This window comes from Berghia stephanieae, chromosome 5 (assembly GCF_034508935.2).
Source record: "Berghia stephanieae isolate SIO BIC M18660-M18661 chromosome 5, UCSD_Bste_1.3, whole genome shotgun sequence".
Classification (NCBI taxonomy): domain Eukaryota; kingdom Metazoa; phylum Mollusca; class Gastropoda; order Nudibranchia; family Aeolidiidae; genus Berghia; species Berghia stephanieae.
Genome location: NC_088364.1, coordinates 11,622,338 through 11,637,337, shown reverse-complemented (window position 1 = coordinate 11,637,337; position 15,000 = coordinate 11,622,338). Strand labels below are relative to the sequence as shown.

The window sequence follows — 15,000 nt, the reverse complement described above, 5'->3', positions numbered from 1 at the left end:
GCGCAAATGAATCTGGCAACAGGGCGGCCATATGGCGATTTCCGACGTCACATGACCGATCATTATGACCTAGTAGATTTTATAAATAGTCATTTGAGTCAACGGGTGATAGATTTACCCCTAATTTTTAAAAGGTTTGAAAGTTACTCGTCAATCAATATGTAAAAAATAGTTTTATGGTTTTGAGATTTATATATAGATTATAGTAATTCTGTGCTCGTTGACAAAAATTTAACATGGGCTGTATGGAACAATTTTAACACCCAATCCTATTTTTCCTAAAGAATATGATATTATAGAATGTACCTATTTGTGACCAAGTGTCTCATAACGGTACTTGTATGTCAGTGTAAGCATTATGTATCGGGGGTCTCCATAGCGTTGCTGATGATATAGTCCTCGCCTTACAAGTAAAAAACAGACAAACGATATCTAGCCAGGGTACAGTCGAGATATTTTCTGATCCCCTCCCCCTATCGACCCAGCAGTGATTGAGTCGCTGGGTCTTTCTCAAGTCTGGCGGAAAATGCTTTGTCATAGATCAGCTCCCTATCAAAAGGATAGCAAGCAAATACTACTGTCCGTATAACGCTATATAAGTTGGGAATAAACTCCAGCTTCATGAGCCTGATGGGTCTGAGGCAACATGCACTTATTTGCAGGTCTGATAACCCAATTCATTATGGACTCATTGTTGTAATGGAAATCTTTTAAAAAATGACGCAAAATATTGTCCATAACAACAATGTTAAACTAGGCCCATAATCAGGTTCGGATGTCAGACCTGCATATATGTACACGTTGGTCTGGAGTATATTATCTTTTTTCCCCCTACTAACAAATCCCCGCCCATGTATTGTTTTTGTTATGTAGATGTCCACCTCTCGTACCCTGCCTCAAGGGGACTGATGAATATCGTAAATTATAGATAGCGTTAACGAGGTACATCAATGTTCTGTATTCTGTATTGAGTGGGGTAAAGATACACAGGCCATACCTAAGGCCTTCGAGCTGGACCAATGAATGGACGATAAATGAAATGATTGATGATATGAATGTATTATGGAAAACTGGAGGAATGACTGCTTTAATGAATGAGTGAATGGACAATTAATTTGTCAATGAGTGAATGAATGGTTCAATAAACTATGAGTAATAAATAGATGAAAGGATGGATTTCGGTGTGGATGATAAGATAAATGAATGAATGAATGAATGGAAGGTTGAATGAATGAAGAATAAATTAGTGAATGAGTAAATGAATGATCTAATGAATGAGAAAAAACGCCAGATAAATAGATGAATGCATAGATGGATGCTGGAAGAGTGGGTGAATTAAGTGAATGATTGCAATTGATCGAAGGACAATTATTTGAATACGTATTAGTTCTAGATAGGTATTAAATTCATCATTGATAACTAAGAAAGACAATCATGGGTTAAATCCATGAAAAATTGAAATTTCTGTAAGAAAGTTTTTACTGGTATAGAGTCGTAGTACGCTTCTTTGGGTTGAAAGGTTGTTGGTGCAAAACAAATAAAGACAATGAGTGGTATTTTACTCTAACATCCTTTAAACCGGAGGGGGGGGGGAGGGGGGTTGAACAGACAAAACCAACAAACAAAATTTGATACACTCACCCCAACACGTGCTCTGACCACTCTAACTAATCGTTTGAAGAAAGTGGCCTGATGGTTCCCTGAAAACTTTCTTGCGGCGTATTGATGGCTGGCAAGAAACAGTAGGGCTTGGGAAAGTGGATAATCCCCATTGGAATGGCATTCTACTTCCGCTATACACTCCAAAAGCTCCATTTCCTTATCTCGATGGTACGCCAGAAAAATGGCGGTATCCCTGGCGGCGGAGTCGTCCAGAACGTTCGAATCTTCCTCGTGGTATGGTATATCCAAATTTTGGTTATCCAGTTCGTGAGAACGAGGTTGATGATTTGGTTCAGGTAAAAATAAGCGCGGGTCAACTCTATTTTCATTTTGTTGGTTATGACGAATGACTTGAGAATAAATGGCAGAAGCCTCGGTTTCATTTTCTGGTAACCAAGGTACGGCGGAAGGAATATCGTGACCTCCTGTTGGATCTTTGTACAAAAACAAATACTGACGACCTATTCCGAGCAAGTCACCGGGGAAAACGGTTGCTTTTTGTCTTACCTGAATCCCATTTACTGTAACAAAAGAATTACCAAACATTTCCAAATCAAGACAGTACCAGTAAATCCTTTTGCTTTCGTCCACGGATTTCTCATCTTGGGGAAGACGTTTTAACGTCACTCTACAATGCTCTGGGTTAACGTCCTGGGACGTCAGTTTGATGTCGTCACTTTGAGGTTTCTTTTCCGCGCTTCCGATTGACAGCGACCTCGATTTGAGTGGGTAAAGCACTAGATCTTTCTGAATACTACATCCTCTGAGGGTAAGTAAATATGGATATATCGATGGACAAATGTATGCCTGACGAGCATCCCCTTCTACGATGTTGGTCAAAACCGCATCGTTGTCATCCGTGTAGGTTAGACTTGCGTTGGTCAATGCCGATGCTGCCCGGTTCCATTCATCTCTAAGAACAGTTCGAACCTCCGGAACTTTCTCACCTTGCGTTTCGCTAAACGGAATCACACCGGGAGAAATTTTGGAGATCATAATTTTTCGAGCGTTGTCGTTCAGACCGGTTGTTTCGTTTTCCACCGCGTCCATCATAACATCTCGGCGACGTTTCAGTTCATACCTTCGACTAAGTCCTTCGGGTGGTTTCCAGAACTCTTGCAGTTCCAGAGGTCGGTCACTGTAACACAACACACGAAAATAAACCTGAATCCAATCACCTACGACTTGGTGATTGACGTCATCAAATTGCACTGTTGGAGCTGTACCGTCCTGTCTTGGAGTCGGGACATTGTCGGTGTTGATACAAGGATGTCTTGGAGAGTTGAGTCTTAAATTGTTATTACTTCTCGGTGAATCGATAACTCCATTTTTACTCAATTTCGAAATCAGACGCTGTTGTTGTTGGTTATAAGAACTACTATCTAAAACTTTTGGAGGACGGTAATTTAACGAATCTAATTCGTCCTGAACAGATTTTCCTACAGAGTTATTATTCACATTACAAACAACACTCGTTCTCGGAGATCCACGAGAAGTTGAAGGCGAACCGCACGGCGTTCTAGGCGATCCAAGAGGCGTTCTAGGCGAATCACAATTTACACGAGGACTTCCACACGGACTTTGATCGTTCAATAACTTTTTCAGTTTTTTATTATGTAACGAACGCGCGCTTCTAGGGGTGATGGGATTTGAAATATAACCACTATTGTTATGACAAGACGATAAAGAATGATTGACAGCAACAGACGATGATAAAAACGGCGACGACGACGAAGAAGAAGGCGATACACCACCTCCGACTCCCTTTTTGTCTCTCGTCTTCTTATGATTATGATCCCTGGTGTGATAATGGAAATCCCCCTCACCACAATAAATGTCCGCCGACACTGTCCTCCCTACGGATTCACACAGCACATAGTCCTTGTACAACCGACTAGCGATCCCGTACCTGTCTAAGGCCTGTTTTATCAGCTCTTGAGCAGTAGAGCGAGTCGAGGCTAAGACACTTTTGTACTGCGTGCCCGCCACCACCGACTCTCCAAATATTTTCAAGAGCCCGGGGGCGCGGTTGTCGACGGATAGTTCGGGGTTGTTGGGGGACGCCGGGCGATCAGCCCCTGTCACGTCGTGCTGGCTTTTGGAGCGCGTGAGTCCGCGCGAGCGTTTCCGTTTGCTTCGTCTTTTTCCGTAGAATGAGTCACTGATGTTGTTATTGTTGTTGTTGTTGTTGTTGTTACTGCTCGCCGGTGTGATTGGTCGGTTTCGTGGTGTGCAAAGATGACCCACAAACTCGTTATCCTCCATGTTGATTATTTGTTGTTGTTTGTGGACGAGTTTTATGAAGATATCTTACAATGATAAAACGCCATAGATGTAATGGTGTAAAAGCTTGACTTTGAAGTCAGTTGTCGAGAAAAGTAAGCATGATGAAGCAGGAGTCTTGTTTATGTAGACCTGGGGAGTAGGGGAGGGGGGGGGGAGAAGAAATAGATAAAACATAAGTCATTTACGATCAAATTTACAACAGCGTTAAAAATAGTATGAAATTATTCGAAAAAATTTGAAAATGGAAAGTTCAAGCAAACAGTCTTCTAATATAAAAATATATCAAAAATATAAAAAAATATATAATTCTATAAAATTTATAAAATAAAAAATATAAATTTTAGCTCCTTTTTCTAACTTATTTTCTCACGATTCTTTCTCTCTCTCTCTCTCTCTCTCTCTCTCTCTCTCTCTCTCTCTCTCTCTCTCTCTCTCTCTCTCTCTCTCTCTCTCTCTCTCTCTCTCTCTTATGGCGATTTAGTCGTGTACAGAGTGTATCGATAATCATATAAAATAGATCAATGAATAAATAGCATGTAAACAAATTCTATCGCTGCCTCCAACCGGCAACACAAACCCCAATAGAAGGAACGAAATTGACGTCATTCAGCTATTTGATATTGTTTTTAGCCAGCCTTTTTTTTTTTGGGAGTATTTCTCACTAAATTGTATTAATCAGACTAGTAACATGTTAGGTTACACATAGTGTTGTGTGTTGGTACGTTATATCCGGCTGGCGGATGTTATGAGTATTTTAATAAAAACTAAACGCAATGCCTCAATAGATAGAATGCGCTTGGCCAAGGAGTTCACAACATTGCCATCCGGAAGTATAACGGACCAACACACAAACTCTGTCTAACCATGAACTTTTATAGTCTGGTTAATACAGTTTAGTGAGAACAACTCACAAACGCGGATGGCAAAAACAATAACAAAGGCCTGAGTGACGTCATCTGCATACTATCTATACTCTTCAACAGTCGTAACGTCCCAATGACGCATGGTAACTTAGTAACACTGGCTCCAAACTATCGGAACAATGGCGGACGCCCGTATGAAAGATTTCCCCGGCGAGCATAAAAGCGTATCCAGAGAAAAAAAACAACATAAATTTGATCATGTTTTGACTTTTACACATTCTAATCACAAGACATATGAAAAGTTCTAGCCGGCATGAAGAATAAAAAGTAATGATTTTCTTTGTTTAGAACCAGATGGCCGCCGTTGCCGGGCGTCGTGACACCAGACTACTGAATCCTATTCATGTTGGTAAAATTGATGCTGTGCGCTTAAGTAATTTACTCACATCATTCCACCAGCCTTATATAACGTATCAAGATACCAATTTTCGTCTGATTGATACTATTTAGTGAGAATTACTCATAAAAATGGCTGGGTAAAAACAATAACAAAGAACCGAATGATGTCAATTTGTTCTATCTATAGCATAAGGACTTAAACCAAATTTTCCAAACATATTTTAATTTTCCCTTCCATTACCCAACAAGCCCTTGGCCTTCGTAAGTTCACAGCCTGACACTGACCGTGGCTACGCACTGACCAACAAAGAAAAATACAATGTGACAACCACGAAAAGAAAAGTGAATAATATTGAGTTGTATTTTTAAATACACAGTTCAACCAAAAGGATCATAATTATTTGTAATCATGATAACTACTAACGGCAAGTTCCTTTTCACTTTCTTTTGGTGATCGCTGCTTAGTTTTCTCAGGCAATTTTTAGATACGTGAAGGCTACGATCCGATCCACGTTGCGCTTTTCTGGGTTTTTTTTTCTGTTTTTATTTCTAGTTATTTTATTTTAGTTTATTTTTGTTTTGTTTTTTAAAAGTTTATTTGCCGTTGCTTTTTAGTTTGTTGTTTTTTTTAAATGTTTTTTTCATAGTCAATTTTTTTTTCTTTGGATAGGATTCGTTAAACCAGATTATAATAATCTCCCCCCCCCCCCCCCCATTTCTGCCTCCCAATCCTTCCCTACGTCTTGTCCATCCGCCAACACTCAATGCCTCATTGCAGCTCGTTGGCGCTTTATTTTTACATGGCCAGGCTTTTTCTTCTTCTTTTCTTTCTTTTCTTTCTTTACTTCACTATCATTACACATGAAAAACAGTTGATTGCCCAAGCACTTTTTGCTCTTCCGGTTCATTGGTCACAGCAGCGGTCACCGGTCAAATTCCTCTGTCTTAACGGAGACCAACAGCGTCAGAGCCATTCCGTCGTACACCGACAAAACATTTTTTTTTTTCAATTTGGCCAGAAATTAATTTACTTCATTATTGATGATTAAAAATGGCCTTCAACTTTTCAAAATGTTTTCGATGTAAGGTTTGGAAAGATTACCCCCCCCCCCCCTTCCAATCCTCACCTCCTCCTTCAGCTTGTCAAATTAAGTATCTTATGAAATCTTAATGATAAGCTTGAAATCGTTTTTAAATATTTGGCCAGAAAACTCGCCATTCAAATATCGATCGATTTAAGCGAAGTCTCATGTTTGAGAGTTTTTTGGTTTTTGTTTGTTTGCTTTTTTTGTTTTTGTTTTGTTTTGCCAAGATGAGCGTCATTTAAATCGATCGCTATTTATTTGAAGGACGACTTTTTGTCCAAATTCTAAATGCGTGTCTTTCCAGAGTACGTCGGGTAACTGGTTAATTAATCTATATGGCACCAAAATTTTTCTGCCAAAATGAAGAAAAAACTGTTTTTTGTCAGCATAAGTCGTCAGCCCCATTCATTGAGGAAAGAGAGAGAGAGAGAGAGAGAGAGAGAGAGAGAGAGAGAGAGGGAGAGAGAGAGAGAGAGTGTGTGTGTGTGTGAGAGAGAGAGAGCGTGTGAGAGAGAGAGAGAGAGACAGACAGAGAGAGAGAGACAGAGAGAGAGAGAGAGAGTATGTGTGTGTGTGAGAGAGAGAGAGAGAGAGAGAGCGTGTGAGAGAGAGAGAGAGAGAGAGACAGACAGACAGAGAGAGAGAGAGAGAGAGAGAGAGAGAGAGAGAGCCAAAAGAGTTCCGATAATATTTACTCTAAAAAGCCCCATTGGTGCTGACGTTTGTAAGAAAATTGAGTGAATTGTGGACGGATTTCCATTATCTACGCTGTCTTAGCTAAACACTTTACCCCCCCCCCCCGACTTTTACCTTATACCTCCCACACAATACCCTTTACCCCCCGCATTCCCCTAATTAACACAATGTTTTATGTACTTGTCATTTTTGTGGTAATATTATAGGTGAAGAAAAGATGAGATTATCAAAAATAACCACGTACATTTCTATTGGACATTTGGATTCACGATCTCTGAAAATCCTAAAATATTACATGGGAAGGAGGGAAAAAAGAGGAAAGGAAAAGAGGGAAGAAGGGATGGAAATAGGCGAGGAGTGAAGGAAGGAAGGAAGGAAGAAGAAAATGATGATGATGATGATGATGATGATGATGATGATGATGATGATGATGATGATGATGATAATGATAATAATGATGATGAAGATGATAATGATTATGATGATGATGCGGAGGAGGAGGAAGAAGAAGAAGAAGATGAAGAAGAAGAAGAAGAAGAAGAAGAAGAAGAAGAAGAAGAAGAAGAAGGAGGAGGAGAAGGAGGAGGAGGAGGAGGAGGAGGAGGAGGAGGAGGAGGAGGAGGAGGAGTAGTAGAAGAAGAAGAAGAAGAAGAAGAAGAAGAAGAAGAAGAAGAAGAAGAAGAAGAAGAAGAAGAAGAAGAAGAAGAAGAAGAAGAAGAAGAAGAAGAAGAAGAAGAAGTTGGAGAAGTCCAGGAGGAGGATGAGGAGGAGGAGGATGTGGAGGGGAGGAGGAGGAAGAGGAGGAGAAGGAGACTGAATTGTGGGAGAAGAAAAAAATGTTTTTAAGGCCAGCGAAAAAATGTTTTTAAAAAACAATCATTCAAGCATAGACTACATATTATACAAGTTTATAGGTTGTTAACACATTTCTGAATATCATAGAAGGAGAATAAGGCGTGAAGTCAAATGAAAGGGAAAGCATAGGTGGGCGTCAACGTATGAGGTGTGAAAAGGGTGCGAATGGCCGAATGAATATAGACATAACACTGCTGTGCTTTGGGGGTCCCGATAGCTCAGTTGGTAGAGCACTCGCTTCACACGAAAGAGGGGCCGAGATCGAACAGTTGAGATTTTTTTTTCTGACTCTCCTGTCCACCCAACAGTGAATCGATAGCTGTGCTGAGTCGGTTAGATTTGGCGGAAAGTACTTTGCAATGATAGACTAGCGCCCTATCCAAAGGATAGCAAACAATTGCTTTTGCCCGTTTCACGCAATAGAAACCGGGATAAATTCCGGCTCCATGGACAGAATGACTCTGAAGGGCTGAAACACGTTTTTGAATTTTTGACCCGAAAACTCGTTCTTCAAATATAGATCGATTAAAATGACCTCATGTTTTCAAAATTTTCAAACCTGGGACTCCAAAATGACCCTTATCTTTTCAGAACCTCAAATATATATGGGATTTTAGAAGGACCATGTGTGAGAGGTTATTTAAAATGTCCCTCGTTTTGTCAAAACCTTTCCAACCTAGGAGTTCAGAATGACCAGGTTTAAGAATTTTTTTAGGAAGTTGAGGGCCATTTTAATCTATCGATATTTGAAAAACGAGTTTTCTGGTCAAAATTAAAAATATGTGACCCGTCGTCTCAAAACGGTATTATGTCGGAACGATCCATATGCTTAAAAGCCGAATTAAATGTTAAACTGGGCCAAAATATAAATTGTTGGCATTATCACCCTAAAATATGGTATCCATTCTCCTCAATAAAACATACAAACTCAACACAAGTCTGTTATGTCTGGCTATAAATACAATTTTCAACATCTTAACCAGCCCGACTTAATACCGTTTTGAGGCGAAGGGTCACATATGTGTTGTTTTTGTTTTTTTCCAGAGTACGCTATAATTGTGGGTTTGTTGTGATGGGAATACTTTGACCTGCTAATTAACACGAAAGAAATCGTGGAATTCCAGATTTTTAGCTCCAAAAATAGACGTTAATTTGGCATCTGTATACAATGGGGATTGTCTGAATGGAAAACATTGGATGTCAGAGCAAATATGTTGTGAACAATTGTGTCAAAATGCTACTATTTTGGGATTAAAAAATTGAATTTTAAGCTTAACTTTACTATATTTTAATTTTTATCAAAATGCCAAAACGAAAAATAAACGTGACTTATTTTTCAAAAACTTTAAAAAAGCAGGTTTGAGTTTTTGCCAAGATGATGGTCATATAATTAAATCGATCGATATTTGAAGGACGAGTTTTCTGGCCAAATTTTTTAATACGAGTGTTTTCCCGAGTACGGCAGTTAACTGGTTTACGACCTCACTATTACAAAATGTACATTAACTAGATCTCTTTCGTACCCCTTTGACTTTACAGTTTACAGCGAGTGACAAATTGAATTCTGAATGGTTCATAAACGTTGAATGCCTTGCGCTAACATGACCTCACTTGCCGCAAACATTATTATTAAACAGCTTTAGAAGAAAATAAAGAAGAAAAACAAACATTGTACATTAGAAATAATCATTTGTGTTAGAGACGACGTGTACATATATTCAGGTCTGACATCAGAACCTGCTTATGGGCCTAGTTTATCATTGTTGTAATGGACAACAAGCGTCATTTTTCGAAATTTCTTTTTTAAAATTGAGCTTTTATATAGAGAAATTTCCATTAAACGTGCTCAAAGCGCTGCACAAGGGGTCCTTGGCTAACATTTAACATTTAGGACAGGACATGACGCCTGTTAGGCGATATTACATTTTTTTTCGAACAAAAACAACGCTGTTAACGGCCATGTACTCATTTTACACCTGAGTACCGTGAGAGAATGTGAGTAAAGAGCCTTCTCCAAGGACTCAACCATGCGCCGAGCGAGGCTCGAACCCAGGACCTTCCGATCCGAAAGCGAGTGTCATACCTCAAGACCACATAGCGACATAGATTTCCATTAATACAATGAGCCCATAAGGAATTGGGTTATCAGACACTTGGGTTATAAGTGCATATCGGATAGAGACGACAAAAAACCCCAAGCTTTTGAGCAAGTTAGATTGGAATAGATTAATTATTGGAATCAAATTTAACATAGCAAACGTCTCGGGTTCCAGCCTTTCGACGATCGATCTCCGCGGATATAAAAGAGAGAGAGAGAGAGAGAGAGAGAGAGAGAGAGAGAGAGAGAGAGAGAGAGAGAGAGAGAGAGAGAGAGAGAACCCCCAAAATGTCTACAACAGGTTCGAACACGAAACCTTCAGATTCAAAGGCTAATAATGAAATAAATCTGCTACCGACAGCGGCAGCAACAGAACTGCTTCTAATGGCTGGCGTTCGCACATGGACTTCGCGAAGTCCCAGGTTTAAGAGGTTTTTTTTTTTTTACCAAGATGAGGGTCATTTAAATCGATCGAAATTTGAAGAACGAGTTTTCTGACCAAATTTTCAAATATGGGTTTTTCCAGAGTACGGCAGTTTAGTCTTTGGGCGTCCCTAACCCTAACCCTAACCCTAACCCTAATCCTAATCCTAACCCTTTTCCCTCTTTCCGCTAATTGTATATCCAATACATTCCTTCCCACGTACTCCCTCTCTTGTCCCCATATCTATGCCTAGAAATTCAATTTTCATCGTAGTATAAAACATCGCAATATCGTTTTAAAGTGATAGGCACATTATCATTCGCATTCCATGCTATGTATTAATTTGTCTTTTATTTTTTACATAAGAGTTCTGAGTATTTCTGACGCCTCTCCCGTCTTTCTCTCACAAAATTAACGACTTCATAAAATGTTACGGCAATGAACACGTAATGAAACGGTATCATTTACGATATGCTTTTCAATAATTGTGTCAAGTGACTCTTTTTTTTTTCATTTGTACAAATCTTAACTAGTCTGGTTTCCAGCCGATTGTAAAATAGTCCGTTCGCCATGAACGTTTCAAATTATAATATAATATTATTATATAAGACATTGCTTTCAAAACCATGTAGGACAAATCTCTAAGAAAAGCGGCGCCGCTCATTGAGTACGAATTTCGAATTCCAAACCCAAGAGAGTATAATCATGAAAGCGGCGCGCGCTCATTGAGTAAGAATGTATTTATTGCCAAAACTATGAGATATTGATACCAGTTATAATTTGTCAAATGACAGTATAATTTCATAAATGGCTAAAAAACTGATATTGCATATTTTGTTATCATTGTAAATTTGGATTCACTATTGAACACCCTGTTTAACTTCGCCCGACATAGTAGCAGATCGACATGGTTCATCACATATTTTATAACACTCTATAATCAATTTTATCTTTATTCGATCGTATTACGAGATATTATTCTCTCTTTGTCTTATGCTTATTTTTTCACTTCCTCGGTTATGCCTTGGCTGAAAGAGAGGTTCAACGAGTTGATTTATAGCAAAATACTTATCAAACTGCCGTAATCGTAGTCTGAAAAAAATCAATAACAACACAAATTTCAAAAACACAAACAACAACAAAACAACACCCCCCCCCCCCCGCAAAAAAAAAAAACAAACAAAAAACAAAAACACAAAAAAAAACAAAAAAAAAACAAAACAAAACACACATTGTCGTCCTTAAAATACCCTCGCTTTGTCAAAAACTCACAAACCTCGGACTTTGCCAAATTTTTGAAAAAAAAATTTTTTTTTTCCTTTCTTTTTAAAAAAAAGAGTATCTATATACGGCAGTAGGGGTTTAGTCGGAATGTATGTTTTGCACATCAATGAGCTTCTATTGTTAAGTTTTATTCGCCCTTTGGTAATTAACGTAGTAATTAAGCAAAGAGAAATCTCAATGGTATGACAAATATGAACATTTTATGACTCGCTTAATTCTTTTTTTTTTTTTCGTTGATTTTTTAAACCATTTTTTATTTTACCCACCTTAATGCAAAGGGACATAATAATAAGTAATCAAATAAAATCGGTCCCATAATATTATAACACCTTCAAGAAATATAAATATATAAAATAAATGGCAATTACCTTTTCACCGACATATTTTCTTTTAATCTTTATTATATTATTATTATTATTATAGCCGGTATTGAATCTCGTTCAATGAACGGGAATGCAACGCTGTCGTACTTTGGAAAAAAAAAACCATATTTGAAAATTTGGCCAGAAAACTCGTCCTTCAAATATCGATCGATTTAAAGGACCCTCATCTTGGCAAAAACTCTCAAACCTGGGACTTCGCGAAGTCCCAGGTTTGAGAGGTTTTTTTTGCCAGGATGAGGGTCATTTAAATCGATCGATATTTGAAGGACGCGTTTTCTGGCCAAATTTCAAATATGTTTTTTTTTTCTAGAGTACGGCAGAATGATGGTAAGATCATTGACATTTTACTTTTTTTTTCTTTAAATAATGCGGTTATTATGTGGCCTTGTGGTATGACACTCGCTTTGAAGGTCCTGGGTTCAAACCTCGCTCGGCGCATAGTTTAGCCCCTGGAAAAGGCTCTTTACTCGCACTCTCTCATCGTACTCAGCTGTAAAATGAGTACCTGGCCGTTAACAGCGTTGTCTCTGTCCAAAAAAAATTCAATATCGCCTAACAGGCGTCATGTCACGTCCTACATGTTAAGTGTTGCTGTTGACCAGGGACCCCGTGTAAAGCGCTTTGAGCACGTTTAGTGGATATTGCCCTATATAAAAGCTCGAGTTTTTTATTATTTTTTTTATATACGAGCGCGTACGGTGAACAATCTCTTGCGTTCGTAGTGTATTAGTTCATGATTTTACGACTTTGAGCAGTCTGGGTAACTCTAGTTTTACAATGCATAGTAAGTAAGAGACTGTTAAATATTATGTATTTTTTTATTTGAACAACGCATATCATATTCACGCACACAAACACGTCATCTACACAGAGACATACAAAAATTTGTAACTTTTTTTTAACACCCAAATTTGGTAATTCATGATTTTTACGACTTTAAGTTGTCTAGTTGATTCTTATTTTACTGTAATACTTGAAAGAATCTATAATATTAGGTATTTGAATTGAATACCACACACACACACACACACTCACACACACAAACACACACACACACAACAACGACACACACAAACACACACACACAACAAAGACACACACACACACACATACACACACATACATTTGTATCTTCTTCTGTAACACCCAGATTGACGTTCGTTTGGTAGTTCATGATTTTTACGACTTTAAGTTGTCGAGTTAACTCTTATTTTACTTTACTACATGATAGAATTCATCATATTTTGTATTTGAATTGAATACCACACACACACACACACACACACACACTCACACACACACACACACAAACACACACACACACACATTTGCATCTTCTTCCTTAACACCCACATTGCCGTTCGTTTGGAAGTTCATGATTTTTACGACTTTAAGCTAGTTGACTCTTATTTTATTGTATTACATTATAGAATTTATAACATTATAAAATGAATTGAATACCACACACACACACACACATACTCACTCACACACACACACAAACACACACACACACACACACATTTGCATCTTCTTCCTTAACACCCAAAATTGACGTTCGTTTGAAAGTTCATGATTTTTACGACTTGAAATTGTTTAGTTGACTCTTATTTTCCCGTACTGTTTGATAGAATTTATAACATAATGTATATGAATTGAACACCACACTGCATCACACACACACACACACACACACACACACACAACACATATACACAACACAACACATACGCATGTACACACATTTCGATGGGTTTATTCCGCTTCATTGTTTTCGTTCACAGAACACACTGCCAAGGTATGTTAAATCAGCCACATCTTAATAGGCCAATCGTTGGCGTAGTAATAATTTATGTCCGATCGCCGCAAAACGGTATTATGTTGGATTAAACGAGACGTTGAAAAGTGAATTTAGAGTCAAAAACAAGATCTTGATAAAGTTACTTGCACGCCGTTGCTAAATATTTTATTATAAAATATTTGAGGGTTTATATAGGGTAATATCCATTGTACGTGCTCAAAGCCCTTTACAAAAGATCCCTAGCCAACATGTAGAGCGAGACATGACGCCTGTTAGGCGATTAATTATCTTTTTTAGGGCAAAGACGCTGTTAACGGCCGAGTACTCATTTTACACCTGAGTACGGCGAGAGAATGCGATAAATAGCCTTTTCCAAGGACTCAACTGCACTCCCCTCAGAGCAGGATGGAATCTTGGACCTTCCAGTTCGAAGGCTAGCGCCATACCATGAGTACCTTACAAAGATCAACACGAAACATGTAGAACGAGACATGACGCCTGTTAGGTGATAGTACTTTTTTTTTACCGACAGACATCGCTGTTACGTGGCGTGTTCCAAATTTCCGGAATACAAACGAAAAGCGATTTAACGTTTTGTGATATTCATCATTTGACCATTATTGTGCATTCGATTCACTTCTTATCTAGACTGTAATCCGGGCATTTCTTGTAATATTCCACCCCTCTCCCTAAATAGTAACGCGTAACGATATCATACTTACAATAATAATTTGTCACGTCAGATTATCAAGCGTAACTTTTACAAAAAATCAGATTCTTTTTTTTTAAAAAGTATCATTTAAATGTTTTTGAAGATGTCTTTTAATCAAAGATGACGAAATAGGAATTGAAAGAGGGGTAGACTAAATAATTCCTTATACTCTTGGTGTTTAGGAATTCGAACTTTGGTCCCAACGCGCACTAGCAAGCTCGTGCAGTGGTTGGGAACACGTCCGGAATTCCAAAAAGCAAAGAATGTAAGAATTGTAGATATATTGTTTTATTGCACTTAAAAGTCGATTAATTGCAGAAAATCGGGGAGAAAATACGACTCCGTCGCTTTCAGAAAGTAGGTCAGGCTATCATGAGATATACAATGTCTATCGTTTCCCATATTATCGTCGGACGGGACTTTAAACGACCCTCACTCACTCCACCATGCAA

The 15,000-nt window shown here is 38.4% G+C and overlaps 1 protein-coding gene across 1 annotated transcript in view; it reads right to left on the bottom strand.

The window, feature by feature from the left end:
* The window catches only part of LOC144972408 (uncharacterized), a 53,473-nt gene that overhangs the window by 27,662 nt on the left and 10,811 nt on the right, over positions 1-15,000 (bottom strand). The window contains exon 2 of the mRNA XM_078913567.1: positions 1,642-4,077. Coding sequence (XP_078769693.1) covers positions 1,642-3,927 — 2,286 coding nt within the window. The 5' untranslated portion in view covers positions 3,928-4,077. The remainder of the gene's footprint in view (positions 1-1,641; positions 4,078-15,000) is intronic.